This window comes from Balaenoptera acutorostrata, chromosome 7, assembly GCF_949987535.1.
Source record: "Balaenoptera acutorostrata chromosome 7, mBalAcu1.1, whole genome shotgun sequence".
Taxonomy (NCBI): Eukaryota; Metazoa; Chordata; class Mammalia; order Artiodactyla; family Balaenopteridae; genus Balaenoptera; species Balaenoptera acutorostrata.
This window is the reverse complement of record NC_080070.1, coordinates 52565999-52580619: the sequence shown is the minus strand read 5'-3', so window position 1 is coordinate 52580619 and position 14621 is coordinate 52565999. Positions and strand designations below refer to the sequence as shown.

The following is a 14621-nucleotide window of genomic DNA, read 5'->3' as shown; positions in this document are numbered from 1 at the left end:
TTATCTCCTCCAGATGGAATGAATAGAACAACCTAAACATGACTTTAATCTGGAGCTTTAAAAACAAGTAGGTTGGGCTTCCCTGGTGGCGCAGTGGTTGAGAGTCTGCCTGCCAATGCAGGGGACACGCGTTCGAGCCCTGGTCTGGGAGGATCCCACATGCCGCGGAGCAGCTGGGCCCGTGAGCCACAACTACTGAGCCTGCGCGTCTGGAGCCTGTGCTCCGCAACAAGAGAGGCCGCGATGGTGAGAGGCCCGCGCACCGCGATGAGGAGTGGCCCCCGCTTGCCGCAACTAGAGAAAGCCCGCGCACAGAAACGAAGACCCAACACAGCCAAAAATAAATAAATAAATAAATAAATTTTTAAAAGAAGACTACTATCTTAAAAAAAAACAAAAAACAAAAAAACCCAAGCACTCTCTAATGCCAAAAAAAAAAAAAAAAAGGAGGTTTTTGCACAGATTATCTTCATCGGTTATATGTGAACATTCCTCAAATTAAATAAATTATATAAATCTTGAAGTTTTAAATGGTGAACTTGTACTTTCCAGAAAAGTGACTGGAAACACAGCATGGTCGCTACATTTAGCACCCAAGAGACCCCTGGATATGGCTGTGTTCCCTAAGAGCCATGAAGTAAGAACTTCCAAGGTCCCTGTACCTCTGTGGCACCTTCAGAAACTAAAAGACAGTCTTGGGACAGTGTGTGATGTGGGATGGACATGGATTGCCAAGGCGGACAACACAGAGGGAAAAGCTGAGCCAGTCCTGCGACCGAACACCTTTCTTTGATAGAAGGATGGGAAAGTGGATTGAATAAGAAAATGGTTCCTGAAAATTAAACTTGGCCTTATAACTAGACTCAGGCTAAAGCGGGAATGAACTTATTAAATTCTCCATCTTCTCTGGCACAGAGGGAAAATAAGTGTTTATGTGCATAAAGCAACATTACATGCAAATTAAAGTGAGAGATCCTAAATATAAAAGATGACCAATTGACGAATGAACGGCTGAATGACCAACGCGTTCTAAGTCAGAAAAAAGTGAGGCCTCAAGCATATTCCTCTTACTCTTTATGATGTAACCTCAAAAATAAAAGTTCTGTGAAAACCAAATCAATCAATTTCAAATGACACATCAAAAAAAAGTTTCTATGGTATTCAGTCCTAGAGTTTCATTCATTGCACTGCTCCAGTTGCTATGGTGTTATAAGCACTGGCTGTTTGAATGAATCACGTGTTCTCCCTTTATCCAAGGAGGACATGGCAATAGATGTTACTAAATGCAAAGGGCTGGGGGAAGATCACATACTCGGCTCTAACCCCAACCAGATTTTTGGCTTAGGGAGAGAAACACTCCCGTGGAAAGCTGACAAAGTGGGTGAGATTAGCTACCCTCATGAAACTAGAACTCCCACGGAGCCATGATACGTTAGCCAAGGAGTAACCTTAGTCATTTTTTTTTAATCCCAGAAGGAAGTGATAACAGTGATGAAAAAATTATTCTTCCTAACCCCTCAGGGGAGATCTTGGAGAGCTCCCCAAACGCCCCTATGGCAAGATCTAATTTGTCTAGAATTATAGATTCTAATGCCACGAAGCAGTACTGAGAGGTGGCAAGCTCCCTGTCCCAGGCAACGTTGGAAGGGAAAGACCCGTGGTGATGCGTCATAAATGTGTGGACGTGCCTGAGGCGGGAGGCTGCTTGGCTGTTGCTTCCAACCTGGAACCAAGGACTCAGAGCCAACTTAGGCCAGTGCGTCCCATGGAGGAAAGGCAATGCCAACACAGCCAGCTGACACTCAAAAGGCTCCAAGACCACTTCGGTTGTAAACCCACAGCTTTTGGGCAGCCCACTCTCTTTTGACTTAACTGAAGGTGAAAGAATTATAATAATTAATGTGCATTTACTGCCATGGATCTAAAACGAGCAAATTCTGCTAACAGAGATTTTTTAGAAAGGAAATCAAGGAGCAACATATAATTAGCTGATAGTTATTTAGGAGTTAACTATTCAGTCCTTTGTTTCACTTCTTTCTTCTTCCTACTTAATTCCTTTTGACCACTTCTCTGTTGACTTGCTTCCCTTGCCCGTTAGAGAAGTAAAGCAGGTGAGACCCAAAGTTATAACGGGGCATTCTGTGGTTGGAAGCTGTCATAAAAGGTTTGGTAAAGTGAAGGAAGAAGAGGGAGGGAGGATATTATAATAACTGGAAAAGTGATTGTTAGCTTTTTTGTTTTGGTTAGTAGGGTATAAAGGAAAGTGTGGGCTCTGGAGTCAAACAGAACGAGCTTTGGTTTCTTGTCTCTGCCACTTAATAGACTAGCTATGTGTCCTTGGGCAGATAACTCAGTTGGTCTGACTCAGCTTCCTCACGGAGAAAATAGGAATATCAATATCTGTGTTGGAGGACAGTTGCAACAATTTGAGTAAAATAATCCAAAGAGACAAATACATTTCTTCCCATCCAGTAGGCTCTCGAGCTGCATTATTAAAATTATCTAAAATTTACTCTTCTTAGATAATTAAGATATGACTAAAAGCAAATGCTCTTAAACTGAGAAGCAGGAGTTCCCAAGTAAATGTACAGATTTTAATGTGCAAACTTCTTGATTTAAATTTGCATCTTAAAATTTGCATTAAACTTTACCTGTCGACTTCCCTGCTTGGAAGAGCAACTACTTGTGCTCCTTGAAGGTGAGACCAATTTTGGGGACACCCCAAGGCTCTTCTCATCACTCATCATGAACAGTAGGTCCTTGGCCTTGATGTAGTCAAAATGCCATAGAAGACAGTGGAACAGAGAGTATGGAAGTCAGACACAAGCAGGTGGCTCAGCTTTTATCCAATATGTTTTAAAAGCATTTTGGATGACCCAGAGGAAATCCCTAAAACAAAGAGAAAAGAATTAGAGAGAAGGTACAAGGCATCAGACATCATCTATAATTAGCACTGATCCCACAAGTGGTTTATCTACACTACAGATTACAGAGCCACGATGGTTACTCACATCAGGGGCTGTGAAGGAAAAGACGCATTATGCCTATCTCTTATTGGAAATTATGTATAGGCGGTTTTTCGTGTAACTTTGCAATATAATAGGCTTAAGAACGTGAGTAAGAAAATTTTGAGTCCAGACACATACAAAAATCTGTACTATAAAAACCATCCCAAACCACGAGATACCACTTCATACCAACCCTGATAGATACAATCAAAAAACTGAAAAATAACAAGTGTTGGAAGAAACTGCAACCTTCAGGCATCGCTGCTAGGAATGCAAAATGGTGTAGCCGTAGTTGAAAACAGTTTGGCAGTTTTTAAAAAGTTAAACATAGAATTACCATATGATTCAGCAACTCCACTCCTAGGTATATACCCGAAAGAACTGAAAACAAGTATTCTAACAAAAACTTGTACAAGAATGTTCACCGCTATGCTGTTTATTCACAAGAGTCAAAGGCAGAAACAACCCAAATGTCCATCAACTGATGCATGGATAAACTACATATGGTATATGCTATGGTCTGGATGTTTACACCTCCCCCCTAACCGCCACCTCCACCCAAATTCATATGTTGAAATCCTAATGCCCAATGAGATAGTATTAGGAGGTGGGGCCTTTGGGAGATGTTAGGTCCCGAGGGCAGAGCCCTCATGAATGGCATTACTGCCCTTATGAAAGAGACCCCAGAGCTTCCTGGCCCCTCCCACCACGGGAGGGTACTGTGATAAGCCTGCCACCCGAAGAGGGCCCTCTGACCATGCTGGCATACTCATCTTGGACTTCTAGCCTCCAGAACTGTGAGGAATAAATTTCTGTTGCTTATAAGCCACCCAGACTGTGATATTTTGTTATAGCAGCCCAAACAGACTAAAACAGCATATTCACACAGTGGATTATTATTCACTTCTGTTATACATGCTATAACATAAATGAACCTTGAAAACATTATGCTAAATGAAAGAAGCCAGACACAAAAAAACCACATAGTGTATGTTTCTATTTATATGAAATATCCAGAGTGGGCAAATCCATAGAGACAGAAGGCCAATTAGTGGTTGCCAGGGGCTGGGAGATTTGAGGAATAGAGTCTAGCTATGGGGTTTCCTTTAATGGTGATTAAAATGTTCTGGAACTAGATAATGGTGATGGTTGTACAGCATTGTGAATGTACTAAATGTCACTGAATTGTACACTTGAAAGTGGTTAAAAAGTTAATTTTATGTTATGCATTTTACTACAATTAAAAAAAAATCCCGGGCTTCCCTGGTGGCACAGTGGTTGAGAATCTGCCTGCCAATGCAGGGGACACGGGTTCGAGCCCTGGTCTGGGAAGATCCCACATGCCGCGGAGCAACTGGGCCCGTGAGCCACAACTACTGAGCCTGCGCGTCTGGAGCCTGTGCTCCGCAACGAGAGAGGCCGCGATAGTGAGAGGCCCGCACACAGCGATGAAGAGTGGCCCCCGCTTGCCGCAACTGGAGAAAGCCCTCACATAGAAACGAAGACCCAACACAGCCATAAATAAATAAATTAAATTAAAAAAAAAATCCCTTTCTGGTTTTTTGGGGGATAGAGGTTGGTAATTTGTTCTACCAAAGGTTTCTGGAGACATCTTATAAAAAAAAAACTATAACATGATGTGACAAAAACTATGGGGGAAAGCAGAATTTTCCATACCATCTATTAGCATATTAGTAATTAAATCAATGATCATTTGTTGAGTCCATACTACTTACTGCCAAGCACTATAATATGGGTTTCCCACACACAGTGTCTCATTTAATCAAAGTCTGATGGGATGGGTATTATCTGCATTTTACAGAGGAAACAGCCAAGTTTCTGAGAAGTTAAGTCAGTTGTCCAGTCATGCAGCTGGCAAGAGACTGAATCCAGGCTAGGTCCCAGGCCTTTAATCTTGGTGCTGGAAATTAGCATGCCTTGATGGCCAGGTCTGGTGATAACAGCTACTGCCCCATCTCTGGGACCTAAGAGAACTGAGGAGCTGAACTAGGAAGACTCAGGAGGGAGCACATCATAAGCCAGCTTTGAAGAGGCAATGCCGCATTCCCTCCACAGCACAGTGCGGATCTCCAAGGTGGCGAGGATCTCTGGCGGGGAAGGGGATTGACCAGGGCATTGGCAGAGACCCCTTTATGAAACTGAGTCTCTCTGCTGACTTTAGGATTAACCTCTCTATCCAAAACTTTATTCCCTTTCTTGTTTTGCAGCTGTGCCTCCTCAGCAGCGAGGAGCAGCAAAGTAACAAAGCAAGAGCCCATGGCGCCTTCTCAGGACAGACCCCGCTCCCCATGTCCTCTGCCTGGCTCTTGTTTATACAGAAAAGCTTAGTCTCCCAGGCCTCCGCTGAGTCTCAAAAGGCTGGCTCAAGAGTTAGTGATTAGGAAATGTGAAGATGTAGAAACAAAGAATAGCTGCTGTGCCAGGAAACTGGTAATAATTTAGACCATAAATCAGCAGTCCCTGAACTCCCGGTTCCTTGAAAGATACAAAGGCCTGACACACAGTCCTGAGTTGCTTCTACAGGAAGCAGACCCTCACCAGATGAAAACTGCTGACCTCAAGCACAGAGACCCCAGGCCTGTTGAAACTGGAAGATTGATGGTGCTCAAAACTTCACCTTGATGCCAACCAACCCGAGGATTGTGCACGAGCTGGTCATGCACCCTGCAGCCCCCTCACTCACACTGTCTTTAAGACCTCTGTCTCCTAACTGGCAACTTGGAGACGGTCTTAAGACATTAGTCCACCACCTTCCCAGATTGCTGGCCTCCTGAATAAAGCAACTTTTCCATTTCCACCAACCCTTATCTCTTGAGTATTGGCCTTTCGAGCAGCGAGCAGCCGAACTTGGTACCTGCCTCATCCGGTTACATTTACAAGTAGTTGGCTGGGCTGCCACCCTTGTAGCTCTTTAGGGGTGAACCACTGCCTTTACCCACAGCCCTGAGTTAAGGGTGACTAACATGTTTAGGTTTTGCCTTCAGACTTTTATTTGACACACTAAGTAAATTCTACAACTTTCCCAAGCACGTTAACAACAATAAGAAAAAATGTTTTTATATCTAATTCATTTGGTTCTTAGTGTTCACATAGTCTAATTTTAAAAGAAGGATGTTATACAGCTGTCCAGGAAGCAGCTAGTTAAATATTATATCAAACTTTTGGTTAATTATTAAGTACTCAAGTCTCCTATGCCTTTCACTAACACTTCTTAAATAATGAGCATGTTAAGGCCATAAACTAAAACCAAGACAATGCAGAGAAATAACAAAATCTCAGAAAATAAAATTAAGGAACCTGTAGGCATAGAACTCAATTCCCACGTTGCTTTCATAGAACCACCCCCCTCCGCCACACACACACACAAATCTCTGTATTCATTATGTACTGAATCCAACAATAAATAAGACTAAAAGCAAACCAACACCAGCATCTTCATAAAGTTAGCTTTACTTATGAGACATGACTAATTGTACCTGAAATTAGAAGCAAATGCAGTCTAGTTAAAAACTGCCAAGAGAGGCTGTTAAGCTATATTAATAGTTTGTTTAATAGCAGTGTTGGCTGTTGCTGTTTAAGAAAGAGAAAAAAAGAAACACCTGATGGAAACCCCAAATGATGAAATGTCTGTGGGGACAACCATTGCTATGACAATTGGTTCCACAGTGGATGAGGAATATCAACAAAGGGACTCTGCTTGTGTGTGGAAGTTTTTTGTTTTGTTTTGTTTCAAGGCTGAGATTCTGACAATGAGAGCATGGGTTGAGAGGTGGTGTGTGACATGTGCAAAAGGGACAAAAAAGAGCATTTGGGCCATAAAGTAAGAGTCATGGGAATTCTGAAACTGTGTCAGAACAGAAACACCATAATCCTCTCCTAGAGGCAGTTGATTAAAAGAATGATCGTTATCTTTTAACCCTGCCAAATTTCACTTCACAGGCAACGGATATGAAGGCCAGGGCTGTGAACAGGCTAAATCCATACTCATTTAAATTGGTACTTTGAGTTAAGGCCTCTGAAGGTACCACCTGCTGTGACCCTCACCCCTGTCTCTTCTTCTTCTTCTTCTGGGAAAAGAAAGGGTGAGAATCTACAGCCCTTCCCACATCCATCCCCAGGTAAGTTTAAGATTATGCCTACGGAAATATATCTGTTTCATCCCCCAGAACCTTCCGGCCTAGCTTCATCAGAAATTCAGTCAAAATTACCAGGGGCAGCTTAAAGGGCAAAAGAAGTCAAATTCTAGGGAAAGGATATGATTAAAACAGAGCAGAATAAAGAATAAAGAATGAAGGCAGCAGTAGCCCAAGACTAAGGTACTGGAGAGGTAAGGCAGTCACGTGGAATGAGGCAGCTATTGTGTCCAACCTAGGGGACCCTGCAGGCTGGCCTGGGGGCGTCACCATAGGAAAGACCTTCACAGGAGTCCTCAGAGGACCCTGACAAAGGGGAATCACATGAAAGTCTGGTGTCCTCTACTCCAATTAGCTGACTAAGTAAAATGGCAAAGAGAAAGCCCTGCAGGGAGACAGACACTGGCCAGGGGCCAGGCCATGGATCCAGGGGTGTAGGAGATGATGAAGCAGGTACACATGAAAGACCCTTGGTGCTTTCACCCCTCCCAGTGACCCTTCCACGGACAACCTCTAACTAAAGAGGATTACTGCTTCGAACAAAATACAATAGTTTCGCTGCTCACAGACTGTGAACAACCTAAGGACAATAATTTATTTCCTCCCTTATTTTTCACTGAGGCATAACTTACATACAGTAAAGTGAACAACTCTTTTTTTTTTTTTTGGTAACATCTTTATTGGAGTATAATTGCTTTACAATGGTGTGTTAGTGTCTGCTTTACAACAAAGTGAATCAGTTATACATAAACATAAATCCCCCATATCTCTTCCCTCTTGCATCTCCCTCCCTCCAATCCTCCCTATCCCACCCCTCTAGGTGGTCACAAAGCACCAAGCTGATCTCCCTGTACTATGCGGCTGCTTCCCACTAGCTATCTATTTGACATTTGGTAGTGTATATATGTCCATGCCACTTTCTAACTTTGTCCCCTTACCATTCTCCCTCCACGTATCCTCAAGTCCATTCTCTAGTAGGGCTGCGTCTTTATTCCCATCTTGCCCCTAGGTTCTTCAAGACCTTTTTTGTTTGTTTGTTTAGATTCCATATATATGTATTAGCAGACGGTATTAGTTTTTCTCTTTCTGACTTACTTCACTCTGTATGACAGACTCTAGGTCCATCCACCTCACTACAAATAACTCAATTTCGTTTCTTTTTATGGCTGAGTAATATTCCGTTGTACATATGTGCCACATCTTCTTTATCCATTCATCTGTCAATGGACACATAGGTTGCTTCCATGTCCTGGCTATTGTAAATACAGCTGCAATGAACATTGTGGAACATGACTCTTTTTGAATTATGGTTTCTCAGGGTATATGCCCAGTAGTGGGATTGCTGGGTCGTATGGTAGTTCTATTTGTAGTTTTTTAAGGAACCTCCATACTGTTCTCCATAGTGGCTGTATCCATTTACATTCCCACCAAGAGTGCAAGAGGGTTCCCTTTTCTCCACACCCTCTCCAGCATTTATTGTTTGTAGATTTTTTGATGACGGCCATTCTGACTGGTGTGAGGTGATATCTCATTGTAGTTTTTTTTTTTTTTTTTTTTAAATTTTATAGCTACTTTATTTATTTATTTATTTATTTTTGGCTGTGTTGGGTCTTCGGTTCGTGCGAGGGCTTTCTCCAGTCGCGGCAAGTGGGGGCCACTCTTCATCGCGGTGCGGGGACCGCTCTTCATCGCGGTGCGCGGGCCTTTCACTATCGCGGCCCCTCCCGTTGCGGGGCACAGGCTCCAGACGCGCAGGCTCAGCAGTTGTGGCTCACGGGCCCAGGTGCTCCGCGGCATGTGGGATCCTCCCAGACCAGGGCTCGAACCCGTGTCCCCTGCATCAGCAGGCAGACTCTCAACCACTGCGCCACCAGGGAAGCCCTCTCATTGTAGTTTTGATTTGCATTTCTCTAATGATTAATGATGTTGAGCATTCTTTCATGTGCCTCTTGGCCATCTGTATGTCTTCTTTGGAGAAATGTCTATTTAGGTCTTCTGCCCATTTTTGGAGTGGGTTGTTTCTTTTTTTGATATTGAGCCGTATGAGCTGCTTATAAATTTTAGAGATTAATCCTTTGTCAGTTGCTTCATTTGCAAATATTTCCTCCCATTCTGAGGGTTGTCTTTTCGTCTTGTTTATGGTTTCCTTTGCTGTGCAAAACCTTTTGAGTTTCATTAGGTCCCATTTGTTTAGTTTTGTTTTTATTTCCATTTCTCTAGGAAGTGGGTCAAAAGGATCTTGCTGTGATTTATGTCATAGAGTGTTCTGCCTATGTTTTCCTCTAAGAGTTTGATAGTGTCTAGCCTTACATTTAGGTCTTTAATCCAATGTGAGGTTATTTTTGTGTATGGTGTTAGGGAGTGTTCTCATTTCATTCTTTTACATGTAGCTGTCCAGTTTTCCCAGCACCACTTTTTGAAGAGGCTGTCTTTTCTCCATTGTATATTCTTGCCTCCTTTATCAAAGATAAGTTGACTATATGTTTCTGGGTTTATCTCTGGGCTTTCTGTCCTGTTCCATTGATCTATATTTCTGTTTTTGTACCAGTACCACACTGTCTTGATTACTGTAGCTTTGTAGTATAGTCTGAAATCAGGGAGCCTGATTCCTCCAGCTCCGTTTTTCTTTCTCAAGATTGCTTTGGCTACTCAGGGTGTTTTGTGTTTCCATACAAATTGTGAAATTTTTTGTTCTAGTTCTGTGAAAAATGCCAGTGGTAGTTTGATAGGGATTGCATTGAATCTGTAGACTGCTTTGGGTAGTATAGTCATTTTCACAATGTTGATTCTTCCAATCCAAGAACATGGTATATCTCTCTATCTATTTGTATCATCTTTAATTTCTTTCATCAGGGTCTTATTATTTTCTGCATACAGCTCTTTTGTCTCCTTAGGTAGGTTTATTCCTAGGTATTTTATTCTTTTTGTTGCAATGGTAAATGGCAGTGTTTTCTTAATTTCACTTTCAGATTTTTCATCATTAGTGTATAGGAATGCAAGAGATTTCTGTGCATTAATTTTGTATTCTGCTACTTTACCAAAATTCATTGATTAGCTCTAGAAGTTTTCTTGTAGTATCTTTAGGATTCTCTATGTATAGTATCATATCATCTGCAAACAGTGACAGCTTTACTTCTTCTTTTCCACTTTGGATTCCTTTTATTTCTTTTTCTTCTCTGATTGCTGTGGCTAAAACTTCCAAAACTATGTTGAATAATAGTGGTGACAGTGGGCAACTTTGTCTTGTTTCTGATCTTAGTGGAAATGGTTTCAGTTTTTCACCACTGAGGACGATGTTGGCTGTTGGGTTTGTCATATATGGCCTTTATTATGTTGAGGTAAGTTCGCTCTATGCCTACTTTCTGGAGGGTTTTTATTGTAAATGGCTGTTGAATTTTGTTGAAAGCTTTCTTTGCATCTATTGAGATGATCATATGGTTTTTCTCCTTCAATTTGTTAATATGGTGTATCACATTGATTGATTTGCGTATATTGAAGAATCCTTGCATTCCTGGGATAAACCCCACTTGATCATGGTGTATGATCCTTTTAATGTGCTGTTGGATTCTGTTTGCTAGTATTTTGTTGAGGATTTTTGCATCTATGTTCGTCATGATATTGGTCTGTAGTTTTCTTTTTTTGTGACATCTTTGTTTGGTTTTGGTATCAGGGTGATGGTGGCCTCGTAGAATGAGTTTGGGAGTGTTCCTCCCTCTGCTATATTTTGGAAGAATTTGAGAAGGATAGGTGTTAGCTCTTCTCTAAATGTTTGATAGAATTCGCCTGTGAAGCCATCTGGTCCTGGGCTTTTGTTTGTTGGAAGATTTTTAATCACAGTTACAATTTCAGTGCTTGTGATTGGTCTGTTCCTATTTTCTGTTTCTTCCTGGTTTAGTCTCGGAAGGTTGTGCATTTCTAAGAACTTGTCCATTTCTTCCAGGTTGTCCATTTTATTGGTGTATAGTTGCTTGTAGTAATCTCTCATGATCGTTTGTATTTCTGCAGTGTCAGTTGTTACTTCTCCTTTTTCATTTCTAATTCTATTGATTTGAGTCTTCTTCCTTTTTTTCTTGATGAGTCTGGCTAATGGTTTATCAATTTTGTTTATCTTCTCAAAGAACCAGCTTTTAGTTTTATTGATCTTTGCTATCATTTCCTTCATTTCTTTTTCATTTATTTCTGATCTGATCTTTATGATTTCTTTCCTTCTGCTAACTTTGGGTTTCTTTTTGTTCTTCTTTCTCTAATTGCTTTAGGTGTAAGGTTAGGTTGTTTATTTGAGTTGTTTCTTGTTTCTTGAGGTAGGATTGTACTGGTATAAAGTTCCCTCTTAGAACTGCTTTTGCTGCATCCCATAGGTTTTGAGTCGTCGTGTTTTCATTGTCATTTGTTTCTACGTATTTTTTGATTTCGTCAGTGATCTTGGTTATTAAGTAGTGTATTGTTTAGCCTCCATGTGTTTGTATTTTTTATAGATTTTTTCCCATAATTGATATCTAGTCTCATAGCCTTGTGGTCCAAAAAGATACTTGATAGGATTTCAATTTTCTTAAATTTACCAAGGCTTGATTTGTGACCCAAGATATGATCTATCCTGGAGAATGTTCCATGAGCACTTGAGAAAAATGTGTATTCTGTTGTTTTTGGATGGAAATGTCCTACAAATATCAATTAAGTCCATCTTAAATGTATCATTTAAAGCTTGTGTTTCCTTATTTATTTTCATTTTGGATGATCTGTCCATTGGTGAAAGTGGGGTGTTAAAGTCCCCTACTATGATTGTGTTACTGTCGATTTCCCCTTTTATGGCTGTTAGTATTTGCCTTATGTATTGAGGTGCTCCTATGTTGGGTGCATAAATATTTACAATTGTTATATCTTCTTCTTGGATTGATCCCTTGATCATTATGTAGTGTCCTTCTTTGTCTCTTGTAATAGTCTTTGTTTTAAAGTGTATTTTGTCTGATATGAGAATTGCTACTCTAGCTTTCTTTTGATTTCCATTGGCATGGAATATCTTTTTCCATCCCCTCACTTTCAGTCTGTATGTGTCCCTAGGTCTGAAGTGGGTCTCTTGTAGACAGCATATATACGGGTCTTGGTTTTGCATCCATTCAGCCAGTCTATGTCTTTCGGTTGGAGCATTTAATCAATTTACATTCAAGATGATTATCGATATGTATGTTCCTATTACCATTTTCTTAACTGTTTTGGGTTTGTTTTTGTAGGTCTTTTCCTTCTCTTGTGTTTCCTGCCTAGAGAAGTTCCTTTACCATTTGTTGTAAAGCTGGTTTAGTGGTGCTGAATTCTCTTAGCTTTTGCTTGTCTGTAAAGTTTTTAATTTCTCCATCAAATCTGACTGAGATCCTTGCTGGGCAGAGTAATCTTGGTTGTAGGTTCTTCCCCTTCATCACTTTAAATACGTCTTGCCACTCCCTTCTGGCTTGCAGAGTTTCTGCTAAAAGATCAGCTGTTAACCTTATGGGGATTCCCTTGTATGTTATTTTTTGCTTTTCCCTTGCTGCTTTTAATATTTTTTCTTTGTATTTAATTGTTGATAGTTTGATTAATATGTGCCTTGGCGTGTTTCTCCTTGGCTTTATCCTGTATGGGACTCTCTGTGCTTCCTGGACTTGACTAACTATTTCCTTTCCCATATTAGGGAAGTTTTCAACTATAATCTCTTCAAATATTTTCTCAGTCCCTTTCTTTTTCTCTTCTTCTTCTGGGATCCCTATAATTCGAATGTTGGTCAGTTTAATATTGTCCCAGAGGTCTCTGAGTCTGTCCTCAATTCTTTTCATTCTTTTTTCTTTATTCTGCTCTGCAGTAGTTATTTCCACTATTTTATCTTCCAGGTCACTTATCCGTTCTGTTATTCTGCTACTGATCCCTTCTAGAGAATTTTTAATTTCATTTATTGTGTTGTTCATCATTGTTTGTTTGCTCTTTAGTTCTTCTAGGTCCTTGTTAAACGTTTCTTTTATTTTCTCCATTCTATTTCCACGATTTTGGATCATCTTTACTCTCATTATTCTGAATTCTTTTTCAGGTAGACTGCCTATTTCCTCTTCATTTGTTAGGTCTGGTGGGTTTTTACCTTGCTCCTTCATCTGCTGTGTGTTTCTCTGTCTTCTCATTTTGCTTAACTTACTGTCTTTGGGGTCTCCTTTTCGCAGACTGCAGGTTCGTAGCTCCCGTTGTTTTTGGTGTCTGCCCCCAGTGGCTAAGGTTGGTTCAGTGGGTTGTGTAGGCTTCCTGGTTGAGGGGACTAGTGCCTGTGTTCTGGTGGATGAGGCTGGATCTTGTCTTTCTGGTGGGCATATCCACGTCTGGTGTTGTGTTTTAGGGTGTCTGTGACCTTATTATGATATTAGGTAGCCTCTCTGCTTATGGGTGGGGTTGTGCTCCTGTCTTGCTAGTTGTTTGGCATAGGGTGTCCAGCACTGTAGCTTGCTGGTCATTGAGTGGAGCTGGGTCTTGGCGTTGAGATGGAGATCTCTGGGAGATTTTCGCCGTTTGATATTACGTGGAGCTGGGAGGTCTCTTGTGGACCAACGTCCTGAACTTGGCTCTCCCACCTCAGAGGCACAGCCCTGACGCCTGGCTGGAGCACCAAGAGCCTATCATCCACATGGCTCAGAATAAAAGGGAGAAAAAAAGAAAGAAAGAAAGAAAAAGATAAAATAAAATGAAATGAAATGAAATAAAATAAAATAAAATAAAGTTATTAAAATAAAAAATAAAAATTATTAAAAAAAATTTTTAAGTAATAAAAAAAAGAAAGAAAGAAGAGAGCAACCAAACCCAAAAACAAATCCACCAATGATAACAAGCGCTAAAAACTATACTAAAAAAAAGAAAAAAAGACAACAAAATGTAGACAGAACCCTAGGACAAAGGGTAAAAGCAAAGCTATACAGACAAAATCACAGAGAAGCATAAACATATACACTCACAAAAAGAGAAAAAGGGAAAAATATATATATATATCGTTGCTCCCAAAGTCCACCTCCTCAGTTTGGAATGATTCGTTGTCTATTCAGGTATTCCACAGATGCAGGTACATCAGGTTGACTGTGGAGCTTTAATCCACTGCTTCTGAGGCTGCTGGGAGAAGTTTTCCCTTTCTCTTCTTTGTTCGCACAGCTCCTGGGGTTCAGCTTTGGATTTGGACCCGCCTCTGCATGTAGGTCACCTGAGGGCGTCTGTTCTTTGCTCACACAGGACGGGGTTAAAGGAGCAGCTGCTTCGGGGGCTCTGGCTCACTCAGGCCGGCGGAGGGAGGGGTACAATGCGGGTCGAGCCTGCGGCAGCAGAGGCCAGCGTGACGTTGCACCAGCCTGAGGCGCGCCGTGCGTTCTCCCGGGGAAGTTGTCCCTGGATCACGGGAGCCTGGCCGTAGCGGGCTGCACAGGCTCCCGGGAGGGGAGGTGTGGATAGTGACCTGTGCTTGCTC

General features: G+C 41.3%; 1 protein-coding gene across 6 annotated transcripts in view; it reads right to left on the bottom strand.

The window, feature by feature from the left end:
• The window catches only part of OSBPL3 (oxysterol binding protein like 3), a 208169-nt gene that overhangs the window by 90133 nt on the left and 103415 nt on the right, over window positions 1–14621 (bottom strand). For 3 of the 6 annotated variants that reach the window (XM_007171498.2, XM_007171499.2, XM_057550333.1), the window contains one exon: window positions 2652–2889. The exons of 2 other annotated variants lie outside the window; for them this stretch is intronic. In XM_007171498.2, coding sequence (XP_007171560.2) covers window positions 2652–2747 — 96 coding nt within the window. In that variant the 5' untranslated portion in view covers window positions 2748–2889. The remainder of the gene's footprint in view (window positions 1–2651; window positions 2890–14621) is intronic. One more of the 6 variants, XM_057550332.1, reaches the window with a different exon arrangement.